The 18430-nt window shown below is 39.4% G+C and overlaps 1 protein-coding gene across 1 annotated transcript in view; it reads right to left on the bottom strand.

Moving 5' to 3' along the window:
- Nucleotides 1-2290: 2290 nt before the first annotated feature.
- Nucleotides 2291-18430, bottom strand: part of LOC105267480 (E3 ubiquitin-protein ligase RNF167) — a gene marked incomplete in the record, with an annotated part of 20531 nt that continues 4391 nt past the window's right edge. Inside the window, 6 exon segments of the mRNA XM_011306362.1 lie at nucleotides 2291-3220; nucleotides 5139-5426; nucleotides 7657-7818; nucleotides 8117-8291; nucleotides 12180-12391; nucleotides 15445-15637. Coding sequence (XP_011304664.1) covers nucleotides 3057-3220; nucleotides 5139-5426; nucleotides 7657-7818; nucleotides 8117-8291; nucleotides 12180-12391; nucleotides 15445-15637 — 1194 coding nt within the window.

Genomic DNA, 18430 nt, shown 5'->3' with positions numbered 1-18430 from the left:
CACGTTCTGAAAATATTTTCTTTCTTCATGTAAATGAGCGAGTCAAGTTTTGTTTTTTCCATTTTGGAAATATATCTCATATTCTTTTGAAAGCGTATTAAATGAGCTTAAAGATGACGTTTAATTCGCTTTAGCTGTATGATTTTTTATGCAGTTATGGGAGGTTGAACAAAAATTGTGGTTGTCGAAGTTTTACTTGAATTTCAACTTAACGTGGAATTTTTAGATATTTTAAAGAAAAGTAAATAGGACGATATCAATATCATTTTCGAGATAATTTCCCCATTTCAGAATGGCGCATGTTTGATTAGATTCAGTTACTTTTTCATAGAGTTAGTCAAGCCGTTTCTATCTCCAATCTTATGTAATATCTTCAAATTCCCAATTTTTAATCTTCATCGTTGCTGTGGACTCAATGGATGCAATCTTCGCATTGATGTTTGAAATTTTTTATTTCATGAAGTTGATAGTTCACTCTTTCTTCTACAACTGAAGATATATATGATATTCATTCGGGATGACCCTGAATATGTGTACATGCATGAGGTAGTGACTAAAACCAAGTCTTCTTCTTTAGCTCATGACGATTGACTATTTTTTTTTTCATTAATTTGTTTAAACAATATAATATGTATGCATAAAATCAGAAAGAATATAGTAATTTTCTATGGCTACTACTTCAACTGATTAATACATTGGAATATTAATTGAAAATTAATTTCGATAAATATAACGGATTATAGAAAGGGTCACAAAATGTTTTTACTATATCTGCAGAACATCCTTAACGTGTACGCAAAAACAAAAATAAATAAATGAAAATGAAGTTCATTACTACTTCACTGTACTTACTTCAATTACTTACCAATACTTTCCAGACAATGGAGATTTGAAGCTCGCGGAAGATTTCTGTTATCAATAGCGGAAGAACTCAGGGGTCTGCCGCTCAAGGAGAAATAAATAATTAAAAACTCAAAATGTATACTTTAATGATTTTTAATTAAATGTAATGATTTTTTTTACTTTTTTAGAGCGTAATTAATTCATTCACTAAAGATTCGTTAATTACTTCCTTTTCCCAATCTACAAGTACTTTGACATCTTCGCCGTTACAGCCTCCACCTGGCGACTCCTTTCTTTGTGGATGATGATCGTCTCCATGTAACTTGAAGAAAATTAAAGTACCTTGGTAGGAGACGAAGAACGGGCCAAGGTCGGCCCCGTGCTGGCAGTCTTGGCCCAACTCTGGGCCTGCCATTGGCCAGCTCCCGCCCATTCCTCATGTCTGGCAGATCCTACCCGGGATGCTATAGTTGATAGGATCCATACAGGGATTTACAGATTAGTAAAGTTAAATGATTGAGCGACGCCCATAGTTTTCATTGTCAAAGCGTTTGAGCAATTGAGAATATGAGGAGATCATATGACAATACTGAATAAATCTATGAAGGTTGCTACAGATCTGATTCCACGAGTCGATCTTTTGACTAATGGTAGTCTGGGAAATTTTACTTCCGAATGAAAGCTTTGAAATCGTTCAGTTCTTCGATCGAACGGTTTGAAACGTAAAAATACAAAGTTTGAAGGCCATTTGTGTGTCTGCAGATAGCCACATGATCCAGGTGACCAGATCCTTAATTAGGGGATGGAAGCCCATATAATCCAATATCCAACAACCAGAATGGCGTGATGGACCTGAACTAGACAGTTATCTGTTTCAGTGTTGCATCAGTCATTGGTTTATTCCAGAGACTGATTGACAAATTGCTTGTTGATGTTCCAGGAGTTTGGTTAGACTTGGTGTGCACGGTGCGCGTACGTCAAGCCGCACTTCCCACACACGGGGATGACAAATACGTTTCGATACTCGCCGGAAAGTGTTTTTTAGGGTCCTGGGATTATATCACTCGCCTTCAGCTCATAAACCTCCTACATGCCCAAAAGTACGTTCCCCCAATCGTATTGAAATATTCCATCTCAGTCCGATTGGTGGACGCGTCATTCTTTAAATTTAATTTTAGATCAAACGGTTTTGGTGCTTAGGAAAATTATGGTATTTTTTTTCTTTTTCAAGGCTAAAAGACCTGGAAGAGTTGTGTCAGAGAATTCAGAATCAGTGGAGATTTATCGTTCTAATTTGGACAATAATCACTAGCGGCGTTTAATAATAATCTATCATAATGTCCGGTGGAATTAAACAAACGATAATCCAGATAATATTAGTAATTGGTTAATTACACAACATAAACGTACCTATCAGCAAAGTTCTTGGAATAACAATGGTATAAGCTAAGTTGTAAGCTCGTAATTATTTATATTCAAATTGACATAATACAGTTGCTTGTCTTCCTCCAATTACCAAAAGAAAGACAGAATTGGAGGAGATGGTACCATATTCATGAATATAAAAACAAGCTTTTTTGAGAAACATAAGCCGGTCATATTAGTAACATATAACTATCTTGCACTTGAAAATCTTTATCGGATATGAGAAAAGCCTAGGTCTTAGAAACACAATTCGACTGTTGAATCTTGCCTATAACCAATTAATACGTATATTGAGAGAGAGGGAAGTTCTGTACTCGAGGGTTTTAGGAACACGGTATCATTTAGTGTAAATAAACACATCTCATGTTAACTTCGAGAAGACTACAAATGCGCCCTTAACGTCTTATGCTGTCCTAGGCATTTTTATGAAATTCAATTTCTTCCGATTCCCAATTCGAACAAATAATTCATATATAAAAAAAGGGGGAATGGATGGATCGCCTATGAATGACCATATTTAACAAAAATAAAATATGTACATCATAAAATTATCAATATCTCTTGTGACATAAAAAAATGTCACATCAGTTTCACTGTATGTTTCGCTTCAATATACAGAAAAAAAAATCTCCAACGAATTAATTTGATAAAAATAAGTTGTCTGCTTAATTTATATTCCATCCTCATAGATAGGGCATAGAGAGTCCATTCAAATGTTCTAGACAATATGCAGGATCTATGAGTCATCATGATTTTTTGAATGAATTGTACTGTTCCGTAACGTAAATTTACACAACCAAGTCGTGACTCGAGTTGTCATTAAATTCTGTTGAACTCTGAGTCGACGTAACAATCACCGTCCTGGCTGGTTGCTCTTCAGCTTCTTCATTACACAGTGTTACTGTATGCGGTTTGGTACTGCTTGTTGAACGTTCGATATGGGTTGTGTCTCCTGAGAATTGAAATATATTCCAACTTTATTTATCGCAACGAAGGATATTAGTGTCGTCTATATCAGAGGTGGGCAGCCTCAGGTATGCTCGGAGCTGTAGCCATGATTTTATTAAGATTCCAATTATAAGGGACCTAACGTGATTACAAGGGTTATCGTATATTTGTGTGGTGGGGGTAACATCGGGCGATGGCCCATGCGCGTGATTGAAATGTGAGGGCAAAATGGTTTGAATTTTTGTGTACGTGTTTGGACATTTTCTTTTTGATTGAAAAAAATAGAATTAAAAGATGATGGTTTAGATTCAACATTCATCGATGGAAATGAAAGTGGGATGCTCGTGAACTTGAGAAAAAAAATTGTATCATCAGTTGAAGATTAAAGGACGCCGATAAGTTTTTTGATTGTGAGAAATTGGTGAATTTTACTTTGGCATCGAGACCGAGAAATATAGAAATGAAAAGTTTGAAAATACATGTCAAGTCAGGTCTATTAACAACATGATAATATTTAATAATTGTTTTCCAAAAAATATTTCCACTTCAAGAAATCGATGAAAGGTACGATTTAAAAAAAAAAGTCGATTACAAGCAACCAATAACCAATCAAAAGCATAATAACAAAAAAAACAATGATTGAAAAAATATTTCCATTAGAAAAATAGAAAATGTTTCTATTTCATTTTTCCCACCATCAAGTTTTTGCCGAATATCCCCACTACTCTTGCCTACGTGCAGGGCATCATCGGCCCGAAGGGGGTACAGCCCTAAACTTTATGGCTTGGGACAATTTTGCCTCATGGAGGTCAGGAGCTGGAGTAGTTCCGAGAGCTGAGGTTGCCCACCGTTGGTCTATATACATGGAAAGAGATGGACCAATAAATATTACGGAACACGGAAAAAAATAGGACAAATGTATGGTTTAGGTCCACCAAAAATAATAATCATTGAATTATTAATTTCTCTGACGAAAAATCCATTCTTATCTTCTCAGTTCCCATCAACAAGACGAAAGAAGAGAGTGAAAAACAAAAAGAAGGTAAATACATCGAAAAATAATCCTGAGGTAAACTCTCTTGTCCCTGAAATTCCTTAAACCCCCCTTCCCTCTGCTGTCGCTGTTAGCACGACGAGTGAGTGATATTCAATTCAATAATTTGAATTGCTACAGAAAGATAGCGGCGGATAAATCACTCGTTGTGTTCGGTCAGCGATGGTAGATGGTCGGGTGAGGTGAATTCTGAGTTTTAGCGAAGTGTTCAGGAATATTTGATGAAATCCATCATTCTGTTTGTCCATTGTCTATAAATGTGCCAACATGTGGTGTCTTTGGGGCGGACACACCACCACGTCCTCGCCTCGGCCCTGGATAACGCAGAGACCGGTGTATTAAATGTCATATTTCCCATATTAATTGTCTCCGGATAAAAATGTGACCAGATCCTTAATTAGGTGACGGAAACCCATCCAATCAAATAAAGAACATCCAGAATGGTTCGGTGGACCTGAACTACACATTCACCAAAAATCGGAATTAAATTATATGCATTGCACACAACAATCGATTGCTTCTGGTGGGCCTATACTAGACATTTACCCGTCATTATCGTTATGTCTGATTCTATTCTATAGTATCACTGATCGATCGCTGTTAGGTAGCTTCTTTAGATGATTCCAATTCTCCGATACAACGCGTTGACATGGTGGAAATTTGAATCGTTGAATCGTGTATGTGAGTTATTGATTTATTGTGTTAGTGTGTCGAGTTTTTCTGTCTTATTTACACATGTAATCATTTATTTGATCGTTCAAGTTCTTAAAATTTATTTTTTGAACGTGGGATTAACAATAAATTACCATAAGAAAACTGTAGATCGTTATGAATATTTAATTTGCGTTGATTATGAAAAATCACTTACCATTAATGCTGTGACTGTCCGATACTAAAAACGTGTTGGTCCCTGGCGTATTTGCTGTAGTGCTTCTACTTTCGCCAGATGTGAAGAGAGATATGAATGACTCTCCTGAGCTATCGGACGTACTGGATTCAGGTTGTCCTAGATTCTGTCCCCATCTTGAAAACTGGTTCAAATAGGGCGGAACGTCTTCACTAGCATTTGATGCATCCGAGTTTTGACGAGATAGTGTCCGTCGTACACGGGAAAATGGGTTCTCACGTTGAGGCATGAATGTTCCTCCTTGTGTACCTTTAAGGAAATGAAATCCATTATTTCAAATTTTTCTGTGGTCATTTACAATTAGCATTCATGAAGAAAAGCGGTTGGATTCACGAGTGAGTCTTACTCGTATTACTTGACAGGCCCCGTTCGAAACGCCAGGGCTTGCTGGAAAAAAGACAGTGAGGAAACCAGCATAATCGAAAAACATGACAGTGAAATGGGAATCTTCTCAATCTCGAGTCACAGTGTGTAAAATCGTAACCAAAATAGCGAATCTCATTCCCCTGTATCGCGAATGATAGATGTATCGTTACATTTATTGGAACCGTAAGTTGAATGAATGAAAAGTTCGAATATCAACGGCAGAGCTCGGCGACCTGGGCTCGTCGGGCTCACGCAGCTCCCGAGATTCGTTAGTGAGAGCTGGGGGAGGGGCCTTATCCACCTATACGAAGCTAACTGCTCTCATTCGATTTTTCTCCGTCCTTGAGCTTTGGTTCCACTGATACCGGCAGAGGGCCTCCGTGCGGGAATTTTTAATTTTAAATATAAATATCAATCATTCATTCGAAATGGACAGCAATATTAGGAAAAACATTTTTTTAATGCTTTCATGATGACAAATCACCTTTAACAATTATTTTGTGTCCAGACGATATTCGCAGCAATTCAAAGAACAAAATAGAACAATTGTCCAAAATTCTGCGGTGGGGGGATACCTATATAGTCGTTGTTGAAAAAGAATTCTAACGGCTGACGATGAGAACAGAGTTGAAAAAGCCTTAGCAGTTAACAATGACTTTACTGAGGCTGGCTGACCCTTCCGAGGAGATTTTGGAGGGTGTCCAAAATTAAGGCTGATCAGAGCCAAAGGGCCAGTCGGCCATGATCGGAACAATTCGGGGGTGGGTTCAGACGTCATGAGGTCGAACTGAGCAGTCCAAACACTTCGTCGTTATCAGGCATCAGATATACATGGCAAAATTCGGAGCTTTTCATCATTCGTTTTCGGTGTGATTTTTGATCGGGAGATTATATCATCAACATTATTCTTTTCTTGGTTAATCATCTCTCATCTTTTTCATAGAAAGTTATCATACAATTGAGATCTCTTGGCGAGGTGTAAATAGTCTATATGCCGTGTAATTCATCAATAAACAAATCAGCCTTACGGCTACAATCGCAGGTTTATTTCTCCCTTGGATCTCTCTCCCTCTTCCCCCTTCCTATCCATCCTATCCCGGAAAAAACATTCAAATTCGTACAGACTCGTCCAATTTCAAGCTGCAAAGCATCTATCGACTTAGCTTAGTAACCAACGGCTATACCTATAGGTGAGAGGATTGGCGCATCCAGGATTATGTCGGAATGAGTGGCCGTCGCACGTGTAACGAAATGACCGTGCTGTGCCCGAAATATCCAGACTAGAAGGAGATGGTGCTAGGAGATTTTGGGCAGTCGAGCACGAGTTCTCGATTAGAGCGCCCGCACGACTGCTCGCTGGCTGGAATTTACACGGGTGGAAGACGCTTAGTATAGGAATGATACCTCCACGTCCGAGTACTGTAAATCATGAGGGCGAACATAAGACGATGCTCCTGCCTCTTCCGTGAAATCTTATGTCTCGCTTCAGAACATGCGGTGACGAACTTGTGTCTCCAGAGTTTGCCTGGATGCGGAAGAATTAGATGGCGGCGTGTGGTCCGTAGATTTGGAGTCGAAGGGGCTCCGACATCCGCCGCCATCTTGAATAACCAGAGACAGTAGCTCGCGACAGAACGCGGTAACTGCTGGCTGAGAGGGTGGATGGTCGTAGGGTGGATGGGAAGATATCCACTTTGGTCAGAGCATCCTGAAGTCCTGTAAAGGTCTCCCGTGGAAAGATAGCACGAAAACATGTGCTCGACTTCGCGAGTGCTGGCGTCCGACAAAGAATGGAGACATAGACATTGGTCATAAAGGCCAATTTTCCTGGGTGAAATCCCCGAGATACCGAGATTATGATATCTTCAAAAAACTTATTTTATTTCTTTATAGAAAAATCAATAGGTAATTGAGAAAATCGACACGTGATTGACACAATTAAAAAATTAAAAACTTGACCCCAGATCATAATTGAATTGAACTTTCTAGAAGAATAAATTTTAACGCATAAAAATTGAAGCGGATCAATATAAATTCCGGTTGATCAATCACTTGAGTTTGTAATGAGATTGAATATGAATTTTCTCATTTTGAATAATAATCTAATGAGTACCTTGATGTCCATCTCTAATGAGAGGCGTTGTATCATCCCCATCCGAATCACTTTCAGTGTCCGTTAAAACACGTTCATCAGCAGCAAAAACTTTTCGTTTGCAAACCGGGCAGACACGTTTGTTTTTAGTCAGCCATGGATCAATGCATTTGGTGTGATAAGCTAGAATAGGAGTATGAAGGAGATTATAATAAATATTTCAAAGATTATCGAAAAATCAAGACATTCAATTTCCAACAGTATGAAAATATATACAGGTAATCCCATGCCAAATGAATGAATCGCTAACCGTGACCGACTTAGAGATTCGTGTCGTGTTCTTCTATGATAGGAGAGCAAGAAAAATTGTCCCTGAATGTATGAAGAAAGGACAAGAAGTTTTTCTAGCTCTCCATTCGTATGAAGAAAAGATCAATTTAGTTGCTCGGTTGGGATGGGATATCCCATATTGGAAACCTACCATGAGCGCACGGTAATACACGAAGTTTCTCGCCCTCGGCATAATCATCAAGACATATGGCACAGGTTTCATAAGGATCACCTTTCGTATACTTGTGCGTTGGTATTTTCTTCAAACTTGAATTGGGTAATCTATGTCTATGTTGTCTTCTCCGATCTTTGATACACCTCACAACCTGTGAAAGACGTCAATAATCTCTTGTCGTAATACAATTTTAAAAACACTTTTAACGAAGGGAAATCGAGAATATTCCCTATACATGCTTCAGTTCTCTGAGAATATAGGAAATTAATCAAAATCTTTAAAGGAAAAAAAAATTAATATATATTTCGCATATATTCTGTTCTCCGTGCGGGATTTTTCAATGAAAATGTATTCAATTCGGGTTCTTATGAAAAAATCAAAAAGGTTTCAACAAATCTAGGCAAATCCTGAAAATATATTTTACTGCAATGGAGTTTCGTACACAGATAAACAATGGTGAAATGGATCAATACTCTATTTTTAGACGTCGATTAAATCCATATTTCGTAACAAAATTTCTGATTTGATGTTTCTGATTTCCTCTAAACCACGTGTCACCACTCGATGCAATGGACTCTATTCTATTCAATATATCGCGTGATGAGCCTTGACAAACCGTATAAAGCAACACCATAAATATTAATAATTGGAGCAATGAAATGTCTACAATTACGTTTTGATTATTCATGATTCCAGGCAATCAGATTGAACTATTGGGGCCTATTAAACACTTGAGAAATGAAAAAAAATTCCGGGACAAATAGCTGCACAGGTAAGAATCGATGATAAAAACAGAACTGATTGAACTGCCTTTATACTAGGGTTTTTTAAACTCCAAAATGATAACCTCGTTTGAGATTTAATCATTGAAGCTCAGGAATGCCAGCACAATTGGCAGAAAAATTGTTTTTGGCTGAGTGACGATCAATATTTTTCCTTATGCAGTCCTTAGACAAGTCCTTATTTCAGTCACACGTCTGTAATACTTCACCTGTTTTATGTTAACGGAATGAAATAGTCAGAAGATATAAGCTGAGGGCAACGTCAACTCTGGGTAGCTGTCCCACATTATTAAATGAGTCCGATGTTCTGAAAATGATTTTGTCAGAAAGTCTTACCATGGGATTGCTTAGATCAGCATTTCGAGTTCTCCAATCAGCTAGAACTCCAAAGAGAGAGTAGATCACAATCAAAGGCGAACGTGGATACTCGGTCCGACCTCTGGAGTCTCATAGCATTCAACCAAGCTATACTGAGCTCACAGTATGACACTAAGATGTCACAAATAATCAACCACATTCTAACAGGTAGATTTGAAATATTGTCTCTGATGTTGAGCAAGTTAGTCTAGAAGTACCTGAAGAGTGAACTCCCCGCTAGCTCAACACAATTGGCTAGCCAGAGGAAGCATCAACTGGCAAGCCGAGGTCTATCTGAAAAACCTCAATGAGGTGAGAACCACCAACGTCTTAATATCTTTCCTTGAAAAGTACTCATTCTATATATGAGAAAACAACATGAGTCGTCCCAGCTTGTAGACGAAATGCCCTTAGTACTGGCAGGCCAGATGCAGAATGCTGTCATTCTTGGATCTCTCAGACTACTTAAGCAGCACGATTCTGGACTGCAGTACAGCTTACCCTCTGGTTGGAGGGAGTGTTACGGTAATAAGATTGGGACTAGTTTGTATCGCTTAGCTTACTGAGCGGTCTTCGAGGTGAAGCCAGCGCCCTTGAAGATCATTCAGTGATCATTTTTATGAGAAAAAAAAAATAATAGGTCAAGACACCACCGTTGGGCAACCCATTCCCCTAGATCCTTCTATTCTTTCCCCGCCGTCACTAACTCCCGAGAACTCACAAATATCGCTTTAACGAATGGTGCCTCTCGTACAACAGTTTCGCCCGAAGAACCCCAGCAACTCTCCTTTCTGTTGTTGCAGGCAATAAAAAAGTCTATGCGAACCGTCAATGAAGGTATTCACCGGCTTACAAGAATTAGTATCTAGACTTCTGGGAAGCATCTCAGATCGACGTATAAAAGTCTAACAACATGATGCCAGCACACAATAAGGCGCCCCAAAAGCTCACCAATGAAAGGCGCTAAAGGTCGGAGCAGCAAGAAGGTGCTACTAGCCTCAACCACTGGTAAGACACGCAGAATTCCCTTATGCATACGGTGCATGAACTGAAGGCTGACCTTATGATGAGTTCGGAGCGATATCGACATCCTCACACTCAATATGGGGTTACTGAAGCCAGCGGATAAGCAGTAATCTAAGCTTGTGGAAACCTTCCTTTACAAACACCGCGAGCAGTAACACACAACATTAGTTCGTGATTCCGAAGGTTGATGGAATTTATTTCTACATCTACTGTCTCCCACCTAGTCTTCTCATTGATAAATTCACAGACTTACGGTGAATGCGAGGCAACACTTTCTCATTGTGATTGATGGGGATATCAATGCTTGGGGAGTAGAGTGGGACAGTAAAGTAACCAAAGCTAGGGGACAGGCTGAACTGGCAACCATGTCAACACCGGACGTGATACTACTAAAAGGCGCAGAAAAACCAACCTTCATCCGGCGGAAGACGAGGTCAATTGTGAATCTTTCCTTTGTGAGTATCACTTTCGCCGGAAGCGACTGCTCATACAGAGTAACTCATAATATACGGAAAGTCACCACCGAGGGATACACTGGAAACATCTGCGTTAATCATAAAGCCGAAATAACAGCAAAGACGAACGAGATTGGCTCAAGAGTGAGCACATTCGATCTTGACTCTTATCCCTCGGCATTAGATGATTATCCCATTAGTAGCGACGATGCAACTGAAAAGGCACGAAACAACATGAAAAGAGTGGCCAAAGCCGGTGATGGCACTATGGCGACAAGACGGACAAAAAATCCGCATTGAACGGTGTACTGATGGAGTGAAACAATCGCCATCCTCCAAAAGGAGTGTAATAGAGCTAGGAGGTTTTTCAATGAAGACATGAAGTCGAACACTGAGGAATTACATAGGAAGTACAAAAAAAACCCCGAAAGCTCAGCAAGGCCATAAAGCTCGGCAAGAAGCAATACGTTGAGTTGAAATTAACGAAATAAATGTTAATATTATACACCTGCAGAAAAGGGTGGGTAGTGGATTCTGTCAAAAGTCTTCAGTCGGATCCTACCAAAAGTATAAAAATGACGAATTTTAGTTTTCAACAGGTTCAATTCATTGAATTCACCACGGTACGTGTACGGCACGGTACGTGTCATTACCGCTAATTAGAAACGGAAATGCCCAAAAATTGGTTCAATATTTTTTTTTGCTGAATATACCTTTTTACTTGTAAATTTTCGTGGTAAAGATTTAGTAGATTCACACCATGGATATCCCTCTGACCCGGATTGAATGGACCGCGAGACTCGTGTTTACGATCAGTAACTGCCCGAATAAACACCGTCAATGGCCTCATGCCTATCGTTGTTCCAAAATATGAGAAATCGGATTCAGTAATCGGTTTAATTTCCTCTTGAGTGATGGTTAATGTGAAGTGGAAAATATGGGTCTCGGGTCTTTACCCGGATGGACACTCAGCCATCTTTGTATTGTCTATTGTCTCTAAGTATATCAACAAGTGATATCATAGGGCCAGATACAGTCTGGCCCTGAATGCAAATATGATGCAGAGAGCGGTGAAGTTAGGGCATTTAACTGTTCCATTAAAATTTCTACACTTGTAAGCGTGTACGAAGGTAAATAAAGAATGTATAGACACAATCGTGTGAGACTCGTGGAAAAATTCTGATCTGACTTAAAGCCAGAATGCTGGAGTGAATCTACTAAATATTTACCGTTTCCGCCAATGATTCCATTAGAGCTTATTATCTAGAATTTTTTTGTGCAACTTTCTGAGCGCCGTGAACAGTAGAGCTACGAAATTTAAAGTTACTATTTCTGTAATCATTATGATAACTACCAGATCTATTTGAGAAATACCACTAATAATTATAGTATGAATTTCACACACGACTAATTACTCACCATGAAAATTACCATAGCTAAAAAACATATACCGACGACGATCGCAAACGGCAGCAGTAAATGTGTATTAATGTTGAATGGTACGTCATCGTTAATCACCACAAAAAAGTGACGATTATAAAGATAATGAGCTTTTATTATTAGTCCACTTATTTCACTGACAAATACTGAGGGAATTATTATCCCTATTGGATCCTTGGCTGACATCGGCTCTGAAAAATAAACAAATATTATTATAAATAAGATGGTAATTGCATTAGCCAGGGCGAAAGCTGTGGACGTGGCGGTATGTCTGACTCCATGACAACACATGTGGATGCACTTTAAGTCTTTAAGACAATGGACAATCCAAAGATGTATGGGTATAGGCATGAGGAAAGTTAATAAATATTTAGTAGATCAATAACAGAGGAAGATTGGCTGGAACACTTTCAGAAACTACTGGAAGCAGAGGAGAAACAGGAGGAAGCAAGGAAAAAAACAGCAAAAGGCGAGTAAAGGGGGGAAGAGAAGAGAAGGGAGGAGCAAGAAGGAACCACAGGGAGAGAGAAAGTAATAGAGATAAAAGAGAATGAACTGGGGAAAGAAATAACAGACCGGGAAATAGCAACGGTGATAAAGGGACTCAAAAGTGGAAAGGCAGCAGGTGAGGACGGAATTACAGCGTAATTCTGGAAAAATCTACCAGAGGAAGGAAAAGAGGAGCTGGGAATAACAATAAAGGAGCTATGGAGGAAAGAGGAGATGATAGACAGGTGGAGATTGGCGACAATATACCCGATACACAAAAAAGGAGACCCGAACGAAGCGACGAATTATAGGGGGGTATCACTACTGGACATTGGGTATAAAATACTCTCAACGATTATGGCTAGAAGCCTGGGGCAGTGGCTGGAAGAGGAAAAGAAACTATCAGAGGCGCAGGCAGGATTTCGGAGGGACAGAGGGACGATAGAACAGAACAGGGAAAGGAGTCAGGCAAGGATGCCCTCTAAGCCCAATCCTCCTTACTATATTCATACAGGATCTGGTAGAGAGTTTAGAAGGGAAAATGGAAGGAGGGATGCCAATAGGACCGGGGGCATGAGTAAAAGTATATGCACTGATGTACGCAGATGACGCGGCAATAGTAGCGGAAGAAGGAGCAGAATTAGGAAAGATGCTGAAAACACTGGAGAGATGGGCGGACAGAAACAAGATGGAGGTGAGTGTTGAAAAAACAAAAATAATGGTATTTAGGAACGGTGGAAAGAGAAAGGCAGAGAGATGGAACTACAAAGGGAGGGAAATAGAGGTGGTAAACGAGTTTAAATACCTGGGCTTCTGGTTCTCGGTGAAGAACTACTACACAAGGCACACGAGGAAACTGGCAGGAAAAGGACAAGCACTGGTGAATAAGGCCTGGGGCGAGCTAAGAAGAGGCAAGGTAACGGAATTAAGGAAGAAACTATACTTCATGGAGGCAACGGTGAAAGCAGCGGCGTTATACGGGGTGGAAATATGGGGATGGGGAAAGCAGGAGAAAATAGAAAGAGTGCAGAAGAAATACGCAAAGGCGAGCATGGGACTCGCGAGGAACACACCGGACTACATATGCAGAAAGGAGGCAGGACTAAGCAGCATAGAAGTAGAAGCGGTTAGGAGGGCAGCAAACCTCTCGATAAAACTAAGTAGAATGAAAGAGGACAGATGGCCGAGAAAGTGTCTAAGGGAGGAAATCAGGGGAATAAGGAACGGACAACCGACTAACTGGGGAAAAGGAGTGTGGGAGAGGCTAAAAGAAGTAGCAGATGGAGAGTTACTGGAGCGGTTGTGGAAGGGAGAAGGAAAAGAGGCGAGAAAAAGGGTAGAGGAAATTACGGAAATAGTAGCGGACCAAAAGAGGCAGAAAGACTGGGAAAGGATAGATGAATCGAAATACTGTGACTACTATGGTGATATAAAAGAGAACATCGGAATGAGCGAATACTGGGCGAGCAAGAGGCTAGGCATGGAACAAATGATGACGTGGGCAAGATGGAGATGTGGGAACATATTGAGAGGAGGGAAGAAGGGCTTCGAGAACGGACGATGCAGAGCATGCGAACAGGAGGAAGAGGTACTGGAGCATGTGACCAACTGCCAGGAACTAATGAAAAGATTAGGAAAAGAGGATGAGGAGTGGTGGGAAAATTGGAGAGAAGGGAGGGGACCGAGAGGATGGAGAAAGAAATTGATCGCGGATCTAAGAGATAAACCAACAAAAAAAAAGTGGACAGAATGGGAAGAATAGAGAAAGCATTGAGAGAAAAAGAATGGAAAGAAAAGCAGCAGAGGAAAGAGAGGGAGGCAAGGAAGCGAAGTGAAGCAGAGAAGGAAGGAGAAAACGGGCGGACGGAGAAAGGAAAGCAGAAAGTAAGGAAAGGGCAATGAAGGGTGTAGGAGGGGAACAAGAAGCAGAGGGAAAGAGTGAGACAAACCAGTGGGAAAACGGAGGAACTGCTGGCAATTGGAGAGGGACGGGAAAGGTGAAGACCAGGAGGGAGGGGGGAGTGCAATAACTGTGTACAAATAAAGAGACAAAAGGCTAATGAGGATGTCAAACAAAATATAAATAAATATTGTAACATCAAGGAAATAAAGGAATTAATACTAGACACGTAGCAAAGCTAAATTGAATATTTAATAAACTGCGGAATCGATGCTGTGACTTGACTGAGAATTGACAATCAAAACAGTTCAACAAGTAATTAAGGCTCCCTCTCTATCCCATCTCGCCCATTACGCGGGCTTGTATAAAACAATAAAGAGCAAGTGCGACACAGCCCGGTAGCATTGATTTCCGATTCGGCAAGTTTGCAGCATGAAAGTTAACACTCATCACAAATGTCCGCTCACAGGAATTATGCAGCAAATTAATATTCATAGAAGTTCAGCTTAATCGTTACATAGTAATCTTCGAATTTAATGATTATAGGAAGGATTCGTTTTCGTCCAGTCGAAGCACTTCACGATTAGGGAAACTATTACCGGTTGCTAGTAAGTCGCTGAAAACTGACGGACCATCAGTAATAATAACAGATGTTTTTTTTATAACTGAAAGGTTCTCTATGCATTTCGGTAACATTACGTTGTATCTTTGTTACGGTCAAATTCCAGATGTCGTGCACAATTATACGAATAACATGCCCATTGGTAATTGAGAATAGTTAAAAATTGTTACTTACATTCGATGAAAGTTTAATTTAATAACTAGTAGAGTTAATATACTTATTATTCAATGTACCTAATTCATTACTATTGACGTTATGGACTATGGCAGCATCGTAACCGGCTTCCTGTGCCATACGAATTTTGATCTCAAAGCTGCAATTGTATCTAGCTATTAAGGCAATCCAATTTCCATTGTAACTCGTATTTTTTGGTGGTGGTGCGATCACAGTACAGGCTGTAGGCGGATCAGCATATGCGATAACTCCCTGAAATCATTAATATTAGGACCTCAATTAAAGTTTGACAAGAGATTCAGAAGGAACTCGTAGAAATTGGCAGGAATTTATGTTCAGTCTATAAAAATTCGCACGAAAACACCCAAGTGCGGAAAACATCCAGATCAGCTCAAGACAAGCTACTATCCACTTGATGGCAGGACAGATCTATCTTTCTTTCAGAGAAGTATCCGCGGGTGACCGAGATAGTTAACAATAACTATGATTTTATTGAAACAGATATTATAATCACAGGTACCTCATTGAAGATGATTATGAAAGAAGAATTGATTTTGCTAGGTTTACTTCGATTTTATATAGCGTCCGTATGTTACAGTTGGTCAATTAAGGTGCATGTGGAATGTCGTCCACATCTACCATCATGCGCTACGTCACCATTGTGAGTCAGTCATGTTTCACTATGTCATGCGAAAACGTGGATTATATTTCGCATCACGATATTAGCAGGAATTCTTTTTTTATGTGGCGATTGATTAGGAATTTTTAAAGCTGATTAGATCTCACCATTCTACCCGGCCAGGAATCGAACCTGGAACCTACCCGTTGTGAGGCAACGACCTTAACCACTACGCCAGGCCACCGGGCCATAATAGCAGGAATGATTAAAAGATAGAAAGAATGACTTCTACCACGAGAATCAAGATGAATGTTGAGAATCAAGGTTGTATGTTTCTAAGAACTGGATTTGAAGGAATAGGACTTTTAGGACTTTGCTTTTTTCATTGCGGCGAGGTAGATCATGAATAACGCACATAAGTAACGAAAATCGTCTGATACGATACGGTATGTCTCACCCGGTGATGAGTAATTTTATGTTCCTACTCCGCGTTCAAGAACTTACGTAATAATTCGATATTGTACGGGCCTTCTATGTAAAACTGAATGTAGCTAACTCCTAAAAGAAAACGGTATTCGAATAAATTTCTAAATAAAAATTATATTTAAGATTCGAAGAAGAACAAGTAACACAAAATGTTGTTCGAGCATAAATGTTTATGCTGGGATACTATATTTTTATCAAATAGCAACCAAAAATGTTATCACTACAAAAGTTCTTCCGTTTGATGGGACGAATTCAGACCTGCCGCCTTATATTTTGATCTGCCCATTTTTCGGCGAAATATACATTCGTAAATCAGACTTTCTTTGCGTCACCCAGGATGCACCACGTGGAGGTGAAGTCTGCTTGGCATCCCTTACGCTGTGAAAAGAGGAATAAGGAGCGCTACTGGATAGTCCTTTACTCGAATAATGTCAGAGCAAAACTTCAATGTTCCGACCATTTACTTCAAGATACAGCTCAATTCGATGTCAAACACTTTGCACCGCATTTTGAAGCAGGTATTCTCGTGAATCTAGGTAATAGGGTGTCTGATATTTGTTTTCGAATCTTCTATAATTGTGGAGGTGGATTGTTGGAGTTTTGTAGACTACCTCTTGGATATAGCCCCATTAATGGAGTGCAGTAAGGTCGCGTGATCGTGGAGGCCATACGACATCTCAAGTAGGGTTTCAGTATTCGTCGAGCCTTGGTCCAAACCTGGTATGCCAATCGCCAGTACTGGCCGTCTATTGGCAAATTGAATGGTCGACCATTGGTCCAATAAAGAAAGCAAACAATGACAGGTCAAATATAGAGACCATGTCGAGCCCAATATAGGTTGCAATTTTGGCCCACAATTAGACCAAGACTTGATTGCCAAGCTTGGCACTCGGTCGATTAATGAATAATCCATACTTTAAAAAATTATAGAACGAAAAAGTAATTGATGCATCGGACGCTCATTTTCCTATTAGTTATAACTTGCAAAAACCGATTTTGCTAACTTAAAATATTCCGCTTACGGTTGAGTTTGAACTCGGAACCCTTCGCATACTAAACCTACGACCTAACCACGAGGCTATCGCACTATTTTTTTTATTTTAAAGAGTTTATTGCCATTATATAGATATATGCAGAATATGTACAAGTAGTAATGGTTAACAGAGTAGGTATTTAGCCCGTGGCTCTTTACCTAATATAATAAGGTTTAATGTAATATATTAATTAACTAGGATATGTTAGGTCATCTGATCATGACTTTCAGTACCTTTTTTTCAAAAGAATTTTAAAAATTACAAAAATATTGAAAATTCGGCTGTTGTTATAAATTTGAGAAATTTTACGAAAGGCATAGACAATAACTAATTATTTTCTTCAGCATTTGCCATCTTCGATTTCATTCACCTTTCAGCAATATTTTGCAGCTTTTCAAAATTAAAAAAAATCTTTTGGCAAAATGTTGACAAAAAGTCCCTGTAAGTCACAGTCAGATCAACTAAGATATCCTCAAACTCGAAGATTTGATGATGCCCAAAAAAGTTTTTTTTACATACGTCCTTGTATTTACGATACCAATCACAGATTTTACGTGATTGAGACGTCGTAAATGACGAGGAAGGAAGCGTAATTCACAAGGTCGGAACTTGTAATTCACGATATGGGTCCCCGTAATTTACGGGATCGATCTTGTAATTTACGGCATTTCTGGGCGTAATTTACGTTCCTAACCACGTAATGTACGGTATCGAAAATCCCGTAAATTATATTCTAAATCTCGTATTTTAAATATGATGTTTTCTGTGTGAATAAACCCCACAAATTTGAAATTTTTTCATCATAACTTATTGATTTAACTCATTTCTCTTTTTATGAGGCCCAAGGTTGTTACAAATATTTTGGCGAATTTCCCCTTCATATAAGCGGAAATATCAGTGGTGATG

Source organism: Fopius arisanus, unplaced genomic scaffold (genome assembly GCF_000806365.1).
Source record: "Fopius arisanus strain USDA-PBARC FA_bdor unplaced genomic scaffold, ASM80636v1 scaffold00047, whole genome shotgun sequence".
Lineage (NCBI taxonomy): Eukaryota > Metazoa > Arthropoda > Insecta > Hymenoptera > Braconidae > Fopius > Fopius arisanus.
Note: the sequence above shows the minus strand (reverse complement) of the source record. Positions and strands in the feature narration are given on the sequence as shown.